At 43.1% G+C, this 13,161-nt stretch overlaps 1 protein-coding gene across 9 annotated transcripts in view; it reads right to left on the bottom strand.

Annotated features, from left to right (window-relative positions):
- VPS13D (vacuolar protein sorting 13 homolog D) overlaps positions 1-13,161 on the bottom strand; it is a 269,200-nt gene that overhangs the window by 108,723 nt on the left and 147,316 nt on the right. For all 9 annotated transcript variants that reach the window (XM_070474310.1, XM_020897781.2, XM_020897934.2 and 6 more), the window contains 4 exons: positions 13,008-13,157; positions 7,810-7,959; positions 6,758-6,854; positions 4,470-4,618 (listed from right to left, as the gene is read on the bottom strand). In XM_070474310.1, coding sequence (XP_070330411.1) covers positions 4,470-4,618; positions 6,758-6,854; positions 7,810-7,959; positions 13,008-13,157 — 546 coding nt within the window. The remainder of the gene's footprint in view (positions 1-4,469; positions 4,619-6,757; positions 6,855-7,809; positions 7,960-13,007; positions 13,158-13,161) is intronic.

The following is a 13,161-nucleotide window of genomic DNA, read 5'->3' as shown; positions in this document are numbered from 1 at the left end:
CAACAACAAAAAACCCCAAAGAAACATTAAGTGGGTGGCCTAAACTCCTATAGCCAGTAATTAATAGATCGTAGATTAGAGCATGCTCATTTTCACAACCGTTACTATCTGGTGGAAAGCATGAAGACCAGAATAGAGGATTATTTTATTTCTCCTGAAAAACTTTCTGCTCCTCATTCATGCACAACTTGCGCATCCACATGGTGAGTGATGATGAAGTGAGCAGGCCCTATTTTCCCCGTTTCTCTGATGAAGAAACTGAAGCCCGGCAGGCTTCACCATTTTGCTCAGAACCAAACAATAAATTTGCTGGGAAAGCCAGGAACCAACATCGGTTCAGCAGTCTGTTTTGGCAATACAACTCCGAGCCTTACTTTCTTCTCAGAGAACAGGAAATGAGATCAAAACAAAGGAGATGGCAAAAAGCTTTGTACCCCAACTTCCTCACTGCAGCCAAACACTGAAGAACCACAGATGATATTGATACAAAAAAGACTTTAATACGTCTACTAACTTGTCAAAACCCTCATGAGAGACACTATCCCCTTTCTGAGTGGCCAATGCACTTTGTCTGAACCAAGGAAATATTCTGGCCTTTCAGTAAAAAGTAATCTTTATCTGGTAGTGCTGTGGGGCCTCCCACAGTGGAAAAAGCTGCTCTACGGCATACTGGTATGAATTACTCTGCCACCTTCAGGTCACTCTGGCGAGTCAAAAGACAGGAGGGGAAGAGCCCATCAGGGCTTTTTCTTGCAGTAACTAAATGACTAATCAAATACAGTAGTGTACAAAGTTGATGCTTATTTACTCAAGTAGCAGACAGTTTCCTGTTATAAAATGGACACTGGAGAAGGCAATCTGTGCTCATAAGTTCCTCATAAAAATAGGAAACTGTCCATTCCTACCTCCGCCAGGCCGAAAAAAAAAAAAAAAAAAAAAACCTGCTGAAGTCTTGCAGAAACTTTAGAGTTAAAGAAGAAATACCTGTCCATATGCCATAAGGTCTCAGATGACAAGCAAGTCCCTGGGCCACGTCTTTTCCTTTCTCAGTTTATCCTGCGCTAAACAAAACTGTCTGGAATTCATTCTTTAAAGGTTTATTTATGGTACACAGAGACTGTTTATGTGAAGCAGGGTATTTGCCCATTTTCCTCCTGGGACAGTGTTTAAAACTACAGGGATATTTCCCTCTCTGGCACTTTCTGAAATACAATTAACAATACTGGATCTTTTTTCCTTTTAACAAATCTGGTTTTTATTTAGGGAGGGGAGGAAAAAAGTAAAGGGTCTGAAGTTTCCCAACAAATTATTTCAAGCCTTTGAGAAGACAGTTTTAGGCTTTTTAAATAGTGTCTTTGTTTGAAATTCCCCCTTACCCCCACCCTCTTGCTCTCTGACCATTAAAATGTGGGTTTTCTTCCAAACTAGATTGCTCAATTAAAGCCCTTCTTTTGTAATACCCCAATGCTCTAAATGGGAAAAGGACTGCTGTAGGCCACCTTGTGAAACCTTTTAAAGGTTCCTGGACTCTTTTGATCTAAAAAAAAAAAAAAAAATGCAAAAGAACACATAGACTACCTGGCATTTTCCATGTCACTCAGCTGCTCTCTAACATGCAAACTTGTAATAATGGAGAACGGGGGGTGGGGAATGCCCTGCGCTCCTTTCTGCATTTGTGAGATGGAGCTATTATCTCCCCCTTCTTCCATTGCAGAGCAAGGAATCCAATCGAGATAGCACCTGTGAGACTGCTCTGAGTCTTCTGAACAGACACTCTATCTGGCAATAATGTACCCTCACTGTAAACCTGGAGAGACTTCCCTCTGAGACTTCTGACAGCCTCATTTCTGGTCTGGAGTCAAGAGAATCAAGATAATTATTCCTTCAATACCAAAGACTCGGTTACCTTTTAGTCAGTCTCTCATAATTCCTGCTCTGGGACGGGACTCCATTCTTTTAGCCGTTATCTATTCATCTCAAAGAGAGGATTGCACTTCCTAAGAGCTGCTCATCAAGGGATATTACTCTGTTAGAAAACTCTTTGAATAAATGACATTATTTTATGGGTCCCAGACTCCATAAGGAGAACTCAAGACACAATGAAATGGTGACTTCCACAAGCTGAGGATTTAATATTGATGTCCCAATTCCCACCGCCTGGTGTGAGACATTAAAGTACCACATTCAGAGTGCCCCCTGCCCACACCTCGTAACTTTGGCCTTCAGTATAGTGCCAAATGAAACATTAGATCTCGATGATTCCTAGTTTATTGCAAACTGGTGAGTGTCAATACCCTGGAACTGGGGGTCTGGAGTCACTTCAACTGGAGAAAATCACACAGCATTTGTCAGTCTGGGGGGAAGTTTTCTACTGGGAGCAATCTGAAAGGGAACAGTTAGGTGTCTGTGTTTCTTAGTTAAGATGATTTAAAAAACAAGAAGTCCTTAACTCTCAGGAAATGCTTGACATTGGTTTGCTGGGCGGGTGCCAAGTGTTCTGGGGGAATATATACTTTATCAAACAAACCCATTCCGAAGGGTCACATAAGTCAAGTGGATACTTGTGAATATGAGCAAGATAGTGGTTTTCCCACGGTTTTCCCCCCACTCCCATGCTGACTGTAAGTATCTTCAGTCTCCTGGGGAACATGAAGTTAAAGCAAATTAAGCAAACAGGACAGTCCATCGAGAAGGCACTGTTCTCAGGATGGTTGCAGGAGCTCCTGGTTCCCGGCCAGCACTCCCAACCACTCACCCCACTTGTTGCCTTAATGAAACTATCACCCTGGTCCTGTCCTGGTCCAAATAGGACTTGATGTGGACCAGGCTACTGTCCTATTACCTATAAGTCTATTTTGTAAGTTGTGAGCAGGCAAATCGTGGACCACATGAGGACCGCACATGTGTTTTGTTAGGCTCACAAGGTTGAAAAACAAAAACAAAAAAATTCAAATGGGTTGCCAACACTTAAAGACCAGGAGATTCCACATAAAAGTCCAGATTTCCGGCTTCACTTTAAGAATTCCGAAGATCTGGCAGCTCTGGGTTCACGTTACCCCATGACAACGGGCTGGAGCTGAGCTGCACTGCCCATTTCAGATGGAGTGTGCACATGCTGAGGGCCATGTCCCCACTGGGCTGCTTCACTTGCTTGCAAAGTGGGCAGACCCAGAAGTGTGTATATTTAAGACTCCAGTTTTACTACTTATTTGTTCATGTCTCTAGCTCCTTCCACTCAGAAAGAGAGACCACCTTGCAGCATCTTCAAGGAGGCAGCATGGGGCAGGGGGAGTCTTACACTGGTAGTTAGACAGGAGGTAGACACCATTATAACCATCTTTAAGAGCAACAGAGCAAAGAACCAAAAGTAATGGGTGCCAGCTGTAGGGAGGCAGATGGAGACTCCACCCAAGGAAAGGCTTTTTCAACATTCACCCAGTTCTCCTCCTGTTCCTACCATTACCTATCTATTTCTACATTAATTATCTATATTATCTTCAGGGACAAAGCCCTGTGAACTCCAAAATCCTTGTTTATCAAGCAGGGGATCATTAAGGACACATGAATCTCTAAAATTCCTGATTTCTTAGACAGTGAGGGGCAGCTCAGTATAGGGGGAAAATATATATGAACTTTTGAGTCAAATATTGTATCAGAATTTGAGGAACATCCCTTAATTTTTAATAGATTTTACTGTAGAAAATAAAGACAGTATTCAGACTGCATCTGTCAAGTGCACATCCAGATGCTCTGTAGGAGTGTCACACCCTGGTACGGTGGTGTGGGGGCACCCACATCTCAGTGGGTATGTGACCATGTCGTCCCTGAAGGTGGTAGACATTTCTACTGTCAACCATTCAAGAAGGGATGAATACTTAGGGATGAATACTTAGAGAGGAGGAGAGGAGGAGGGCAGGTCTTGGGCATGAAGAGAAGATACTGTCTGGGCTGCGGCTTTTCTCTTGAGTCTGGGGGCAGCCCAGGAAATGGGCTTTTGCCTCATTGAGATAAGCCAAGGGCTAAGCAGAGGGCAGATGGGTTTTTATGTAATTCTGGGTTTATTCTTTTGTTACTCTTTAATCTTCAGTAAAATCATACTTAAATGTTAAAAAAAGAAAGAAAGAAAGATACAGTTGACCCTTGAACAACATGGGTCTGAAATGCATCGTCCACCTACACGTGGGTTTTTTTCAGTGGTTTGCACTTGGCTGCAGAACCGCACATGCAGAAGGCCAATGATAACGTCTATGTGGACTTTCAAGTTCAAGGAGGATGGGTGCTCCTAACCCCGTGCTGCTCAAGGGTCAACTCTATATACACCTATGAGTAGAGAAACTGTCTCAAAAAGGGAAACCTGTAAAAATATCTGCTACAAATGATGAGGCTGGACAGGAAAAGGCAAGTAGTAAGCACATTCATTCTTTTCTCAGGAAAAGTGGTTTTTAGAACTTCCCCAGTGAGCAGCTCACCTTGAGGTCCAGTGGAAGCTTGTTGGAGGTGAACACGCTCAGCTTGATCTGGGGAATACTGATTTTGAGATTCTCAAAGTAGTATCGGATTGGCGTCCCGCCTTGCTCAGCTGTCTTTTCGTGGAGGTTTTCATCATATTTTTCCACCTCTGGCACAAAGGTAGAATTGTTTGTTTTTTTTTAAATAAATCTCCTTAAAAGTCTCGTGATTCAAATACTTCAGGCACATTGAAAAGAAATTCATAGGAAGATGAAAACATTTATCTCTCTAAATTTAGCTTTTTAATACATACAGCATCCTGATATCACTTTTATATAAAAGCAGATCTGGTTCACGTTGTTTACCAGAAAAGTATAATAGCTTAAACTACTGATTTGCAACTCTGCACCACCTGGCAGATATAATCTCTGGAAAAAATAATCCAGGTGGGAAAGTCAAAGGTCATGGGGCAATGCACTTTCTAGAAATCCTGTCCTTATCATCATTATTATTACTATAATTGACCCATATTATTTGAATTTACCTCAAAAAATGATATCAAAATAAGTACTTGGAGCATACTTTCATTCAGTCATAATGAACATGACCAACTAAATGATGAATCTGAGCAAAACATAATGTCTTAAAAAGAAACAGGCTGCAGGCTATAAAGAACCAATATCAGGACAAGTGATGCTCTCTCTCCCAAACAGTGGACACTATTTATTTATTTTTTGTCACACTGTGAAGCCTGTGGGATCTTACTGCCCTGACCAGGGATCAAACCTGGGCCCTTGGTAGCGAGTGTAGAGTCCTAACTACTGGACTGCCAGGGAATTCCCAGAGGACATCACTTAAATAGCACATGGAAGCACATTACTCACTTGTTATCTCATGAAGTAAAAGGGGCAAACATGAGCTAACACACAGCAGTGTGCTCTTCAGCTTGATGCTGGTCCCCACATCTGTGTGGGTAGCTCATCTGCACTTGGATTTATGTGCCTTAGAAATAAAACCAAAGGGACTATACATAGCTACACATCAAACAAATTTATACTAGAAGCTTTTATAGCTCTATTTATAGAAAGAGGGGACTAGGTTTTAAAAAAAAAAGGTAGCCCAACAAAGACAGGCTTATCTGTATTCAGGGAACAGGAACAGTTATAGAAAGTGGAGGAGATTCCTCAGTGAAAGGCAGGCAAGGATTTTACAAGTCTAAATCCACTAGACAATGCACGGGGAGAAATTTATTTAGAGCAACTTACAAGAAGAGCATGTCCAATCAAATTTAAAGTAAAACTTCCCAGGAAGGTACCCAATGAGAACAGATACGTGGCAGCAGGCTCCAGTGGCTTTCTGAACACACACACACACACTGGCGTTTCCACCCAAAGTGGAGAACGCAGCATTAGACACACAGGATCTTGCTCTTGACCCCAAATATGCTTAAAGCTTAAATTCTAAGTCTGGGATAAAAAGAGCAAAAACATTTTTCTTGCACTGTGTGTATGTATGTTCCTATTTCACAAATCCCCAGGAATTTTTTCCCCCTAGCCAACATGGGCAGACAAACATTAAAAGTCTCAATCTTATCATTTCTTTAGGCTTAATATTTAGTCTTCAAAAGACTAAGCATTACTGACTTCTTTCTAAGCTGTATAAACAGTCTTGAAAGGCCATGATGAGGATCTAAAACAAAGAGACGACAGCTAAATAATTTCTGGAGCATCGCTGGAAAATTTAGGTTTTTCAATAGCTCATCTTATTCCCCTCTCCAAAATAGCACAATAACTGAAAACCTCTGTAATTACATTAAGGCATAAGGGTATAGATGTGAAAAATATAAAGTTAAGGGGTTGAGGCTGGCCAATTTTCTTCCTCAGCTAAACCAAAAGAACTGCTGAAGGGATTTCTGGTTCTTGGCCCTGAGTCTGTTTAATAAACAAAGGTTAGGAAACAAAGTGGTCAGCTAAATGAATAATATCATTTCTGCCATCCTAAAGCAGATGTGTCAAAAAAAAAAAAAAAAAACAACACCAAGAAACAAAGAGGAACAAAAGACTGCTTCCCAAAGGCTTGCCCTGGGTATGCTTGGGTCCGGAAGGCCCTCCACATGCAGGCATACCTCACTACCTGTCAACAGGCAACACTGAGAAATAGAAAGAGACCACAAGCCTTAGCTTCCCCGCTCAGACCACGAATTGGGAAGGCAGCTCACCAGGCATCTAGGCACCTGTGTTCACAAGCAGACTAAAAAACACCACCCTAGTGCCAATTCCCAGATACAAACCCGAACACTGGACATTACCTGATTCAGCTTGATCATAGCCAAAGAAACTCAGCAGCTTGAGGAGCAGTTTCTCCTCAATTTGTACCGTGAATCTCTGAGCCGTGACCATCAGGTGCTAGAGAGAAAGAAATTCTGATTTACAGTGCAAATGTCAGAGGAACTTTCATCTGCAACCTAAGAAGGCCCCAATGGTACGGCATGGTCTCTTAATGTGATTTCATAATCATATTGCCAATTTTCCTCTGCCTCATCTCTCTCCACTGTTATAATGAACCCCAAATTCCAGAAGATGTTTAATAGATGATTCACCATCCTGTTGCTTGGAGCCAGGGCATCTGTGTCAGTTAAGTCAGGATGACGTTTTCAGATGCACCATGAAACTGAGTACATATGGATGACATCTAGTTCCAGGAGGAGACTGGACTTGTAAATGTGAGGACCACATACAGGCATGGCCCCCACTGGCCCTGGTAACAAAGGACTAGAAATACGAGGAGCAACCTCTTAGCTCCCATTTTTCCAGACAAGCTAGCTTTGTAACACTAGCTTGTACATGAAGACTTCTCCACGAAAGAAAGTGTATCACTTTTTGAATGATCTACTTTTAGTATGATCTGCTTTTAGTGAACACTGTGGCAGCTCAAGGTGTCTGTCCCAAGTCAGGCCCCTCCTATCCCTTGTCCAGTAGTCTGAGATTTTTTTTTTTTTTAATTTATTTTGTTGAAGTATAGCTGTTTTACAATGCTGTGTGTTAATTTATGGATTATAATATTAATAATATATCTAGACCATGGTCTAGATATCTGGTCACAATCAATCTAGAAGATGCTATACTTTCCTGCAGAGACTTCATGGTGAAAAATACACACTCTGATGGATTCAGTTCTATCATCTGATACTCATTGACAGCACAACTGAGAATATAAAGTTTAAAGAGAAACTTCCATCAATCCAGCTACACAACGTGTTGAGTTGCTTGTGCCTTTACCCCCTGGACTATTTCCATCTGCGGCCTGCACTGCTGCTCTGAGCCTGGTCTGTGAGAGGACAAAGCAAGTCCACCAGCCTACCTTGTAGATGTTGGTCAGCGCGCTCTTACTGGGGAACTTCACCGCATTCACCTGCACAGCCGGGCCTGTCTCAATGACCTCATTCTCGTTGCTCAGAGGGGTCACGTAGAGCATGAAGGGCTGAGTGGTGCCAATGAGCTGGTTGTCCACCTGGGACATGAAAAAGCAGTGACAAGAATGGACGAGTTTCTCAGTTTTCATTTTTACCCTTGACTGGATCTCAAAATATGCAGGTCACTCAGAAAGTACCTTTGGAAAAACATATCTCCACTAAACCCAGCAACAATAATAGTAGTAGTAACAGGAGCTATACTTTATTTGGTGAGTACTATGTGCCAAGGGTGCTTACCTGGCGGCTCAGTGGTAAAGAATACCCCGGCCAATGCAAGAGATGCAGGTTTTATCCCCAGGTCAGGAAGATCTCCTGGAGAAGGAAATGGCAACCCATTCTACTATTCTTGCCTGGGAAATCCCTTGGACAGAGGAGCCTAGTGGGCTACAGACCATGGAGTCAAAAAAAGTCAGACATGACTGAGCGAGTAAATAACACCACGTGCCAAGCACTGGGCTAGTCCCTGCAGAAGGATCATCTCAGCAAGTCCCACGACTGCCAGGCTGTCCAAGTTATTAAAGCTGCATCCTCACCACAACCTCCTGGGGACCATCTCTGTCTTCGCGTCACAGATGAAGAAGCCGAGAAGAGACACCCCTGTTGGAGGCTCTACACCTAGTCAATGACAGAACGAGAACTGAACTCCAATTCTCTCTGTCCCCAAAGCGGACACTCTCAGCCAACAGGCTACTGATGCTTCTCTCGTTCCAGATTCCCTGAATAAGAACTCAAACCGGTCAATCCTAAAGTAAATCAACCCTGAATATTCACTGCAAGGACTGATACTAAAGCTGAAACACCAATACACTGGTCACCTGGTGTGAAGAGCTGACTCACTGGAAAAGATCCTGATGCTGGGAAAGAATAAGTGCAAGAGGAGAAGCGGGCAACAGAGGATGAGATAGTTAGATGGTATCACCAACTCAATGGACATGAGTTTGAGCAAACTCCAGGAGCTGGTGAAGGACAGGGAAGTCTGGCGTGCTACAGTCCATGGAGTCACAAAGAGTTGACACGACTCAGCAACTGAACAACAGCAACAAAAGAACTCAAACCAAAAATCAGTAACAAATGGCTGCCAAACAGGCACAGCTACCCATCCTCAAGTCAACTCCCTTCTAGGGATGGAGTCATGACAGTGGCGGAAACAGGGACTGCTCTGTTCATCCCCCATGAACAGCATCACAGAGAACACTCTCCCCACACTCAGGCAAGTTCATGAATGTCTGGAGGCTCATAGCAGGAAGTGAGCATCTTCACTTTCTGTTTCACCCTACAGGCCCACACTGGGAAGAGGAATGAGGAGAGAGCATGTATCGGGTATCCCCTCAGTGTCCTTCCCACATGCCACCTAGCACACCCCTCAGTACAGTCCTAAAGGTTAAGTGCGCTTCCTCCCTGTGTTACAAACAGGAAAACAAAAGCTTAGAGAAGTTACATTACTTACTCAGATTCACCAAGTAGTAAGTGGGAGAGTGGGGATTCAGACACAGGTGTTTCAAGCACCAAGCCCTGACCTTTGCACTGTATCACCAGGACTTCCACAGAATCATTCTGTCCAGTCGCTGTGGGCAGTCCTTCTGTTGGCTCTCATGGTACAGAGGGAAGGGCGAGGGACCTAAAGCACTTCTTTCTGCTTCCGTTCCCTTTTCCTCCCACATGCTCTCACGGCAGCCAGAGTGATCCACCAAAAACACACACCATGTCCCTCCTTTCTGACACCCCGCAGGGGCTTCCCTTTCTCAGAGGACTGGACAGCCCCCTCGGCACCACCACCAGGGCCGGCGAGACTCGGCTCCACCACACGTGGCTGTCCTCCAGGCTCCCCACCATCCTGCACACAAGCCTCCCTGCTGTTTCCCAAAGGTGGGTGAGTCCCCCCCACTTCTCAGAATTTTCCAGAACGTTTTTCCCCTAGGACACTTTTTCTCTGGTATCTCACTCTCCTCCTCTAAGCTCGGCTTGGCTCCCATGTCCTCAGGAAGAGCCTGCGAGGCCACTTTACCCAAAGCAGCACCATCTCCCTTTATTCTCTCACAGAAAGTGTCCCAGGCTGGAATGATTCATTTGCTTACTCGCTTCCCTACTGGCTGACTTCTTCCCCAGGTTCTCAGCTCAGAGAGCAGAAACTTCACCCTTTGGGTCACAGTGATATCTGCAGAGCCCAGTGCCATGCCTGACTCACAGGCAATATCAGTGACAAACCCACCAGTCACATCCAATAGATGAAATGACAGTAAAGTTCCCCCTTACTCTGACCTCTTCTCTATACTCTCCCCAAACACATTTGGCATAAGTGTACTAACTGCAAATTTCTTCTGATCCTTGTTTTACTCTTTCAATCAGATTAGAAGTTCCCTAAGGGTGGGACTGGGCTTCCCAGGTGGTGCTACTGGTAAAGAATTTCCCTGCCAATGCAGACAGAAGACACAGGAGACTTGGGTTCAATCCCCGGGTTGGGAAGATTTCCTGGAGTAGGAAATGGCAACCCACTCCAGTATGCTTGTTTGGAAAATTCCATGAACAGAGGAGCCTAGTGGGCTCCATGGGCCCACCATGGGCTGCTAAGCGTCAGACATGACTGATGCAATTGAGCACGCATGCCTGAAAGGTGGGACTATATTTTCTGCTTTTTAAAATTCTTTCTCACAGTACTGTAATCATAGTAAAGGCTCAAATCTGTTTATTTTTTATGATTTACAGCACACATTAAATCAAGAGACACTACAAGAAGAAATATCTGTTTAATTATAGTTATGAAGTTAATGAACATCAAATGACTCCTTGGATCTTCTCTGTAATACTAAAAAAGAAAGACAAAGAAATGGACGTACAAGACACCAACTTTCTATCCTCAAAAAAAATGTGATGTTATTAGCCTGAACCCTTTGCTATCTGTGATACATGATAAAAGAAAAAATTCTTCTGAAAAGGGTTTTGGCATGGATGGAAGTATCACTACTTTCTGCCTTAATGATAATCCTTTAACATTCTTTGTAGTGTGGATCTGCTGGAAATGAGTTCTTTTAGTTTTTGAATGTCTAAAACACCTTTAATTCACCCTGGTTCCTGAAAGATTTATTTGCTGGGCACAGACTTCTAGGTTAGCAGTTTGTTCTTTCCTTTCAATACTGTAAAAACGTTGCTGAGTATCTTCTCACTTGTGTTGTTCACAATGAGAAATTGGCTGTCATTCTCACCTTTGTTCCTTGGAACATGCTTTTTTAATGTGGATGTTTTATCACTGGTTTTGAGTAACTGATTATGATGTACCTTGGTATAGCTTCCACTATGTGTGTGTGTAGCAAGGGGGGTCGTGTGAATGTGGCTTTGTGTTTGAGCTGCTTCTGTGAGTTTATAGTTTTCACTAAGTTTGAAAATTTTATGGTCAAAATTTCTTCAAATATTTTTTTTCTGTCCTCTCCTCTCTGTTTTAGGGATTCCAATTATCTATATAGTATTGATATTAGGTTGTTTGAAGTTTTATCATAGGTCACTGATGCTGGTCTCTTTGTGGGTTTCTAGGTTTTTTTCCCTTGGATTATTTTTCTCTGGGTATTTCAATTTCGACAGTTTCTCTTGTTGTAAGTTCACTCATCGTTTTTTTTTTTTTCTTCACTGTGTCATCTGCTTCTGATCAAATCCAGTGTTTTTATCCATTTCATTTTAATTTCTAGAAGTTTGATTTGAGATTTTGACTATCTTCCAGCTCTCCACTTAACTTTTTGAACATATGGAATAGAATACAGCTACAGTAAGTTTTAATGTCCTTCTCTGAATATCCTAATGTCTCTGTTAGTTCTGGGTTGGTTTGGAATGATCACTGCTCTCATTATGTATTGTGTTTCCTTGCCCCTTGGCACACCTGATGATTTCTGACAGGATGTCAGACACTGTGGTTTTCATTCTGCTGGGTGTTGGATGTTTCTGTATTCCACTGAATCTGGAGCTTTGTTCAGGGATACGGTTAATTTACTTGGAAACAGCTTGATCCTTTCAGAGCCTCCTTTTATATGACGGATTTTGTCAGGTAGGTCTGGAGTAGTGCTCAGCTTAGGCCTCAAAATGTACCATGGAGGCCCAAGACTTTCTGGAAGGCTCTTCCCAGTGACCCATAATTATTAGTTTACCCGTTGTAGCTGGGGGTGAGTTGCAGGCACTGTCCCTGTGAGCTTTTCAGAAGGTAGTCTCCTCATGAACACCTCTGATCTGCTGTGTCTCTGCGGCACACCTGCAGGGCCCTCTGCAAATCTCTGGAGATTTCCTTCTGTGCAGCATGCCCCTCCCAGGCGGGCTGTCCTATGAACTCTGGATGCCGTGGTCCTAGGACTCTCAATTCTGTTCAGCTCATCCACTCTGTGAGCTGTCTCAGTCTCTCCACCTGGTGCCGGGCCTGAAAACTTTTTCAAGGCATCAAGCTGGAGTGATGAAGAAGGAAATGGTAACCTACCCCAATATTTTGCCTGGGAAATCCTAAGGACAGAGGAGCCAGGGTGGGTACAGTCCACAGGATCACAAAAGTCAGACACTACTTAGCAACAAAACAACAACAACAAAGTTGGAATGACTGCAGGGCTCACATCTTTTGTTTCCCACCTTTCGGAGATCACTGTCCTTTGTTGTCTGATGTCTAGTGTCTTGAATCTGTTCTCTTTATCTGGATTTGGGGGGTGTTTCAGGTAGGACAGTAAATCAGATCCCTGTACTCCATCTTGGTCAGAAGCACAAACTCACTTCCCTAGCTTTTCTCTTTTCTCCCTGCAGTGAACTTCAGTTCTTCTAAATGATGGTTAGAGGATTTTCATTGTTTTCTCTGTTTACAAGATGGGGAACCAGCAGTCACCTTCCTCTGTGCCACCTTGACTAAGTTGTTCAAGTTACTGATAGAGTAGATATTATATTTAGAATTCTGCTGTCTGGAAAAATCAGTAAAGACAAATGTAGATAAAAATGATTCTTTTCATAGAACAATTTTTTAAAAGCCACAGAGCACTAAATTCCTAGAACATTAAACACTGATCTGGTCAGCTGTTCAGCAGGAAGAAAAAAAAATAAAATCAACAAGTTCTGAGCCTCCCCCACTCACCTGTACATCCTGTATGCTGAGTTCAAGCATGTGACTGGTGGCCAGCTGCGTGTAGTGCACGTTGATTCCCGTAAGACTTGCAAAGACCAGTTCTTCTGGGACTTTATTAATTAAAGACAGCCCAATTCCACCTTCTAACTTCACAAGCACCTAA

The sequence above is a fragment of the Odocoileus virginianus genome, chromosome 11, assembly GCF_023699985.2.
Source record: "Odocoileus virginianus isolate 20LAN1187 ecotype Illinois chromosome 11, Ovbor_1.2, whole genome shotgun sequence".
NCBI classification, from domain to species: domain Eukaryota; kingdom Metazoa; phylum Chordata; class Mammalia; order Artiodactyla; family Cervidae; genus Odocoileus; species Odocoileus virginianus.
Note: the sequence above shows the minus strand (reverse complement) of the source record. Positions and strands in the feature narration are given on the sequence as shown.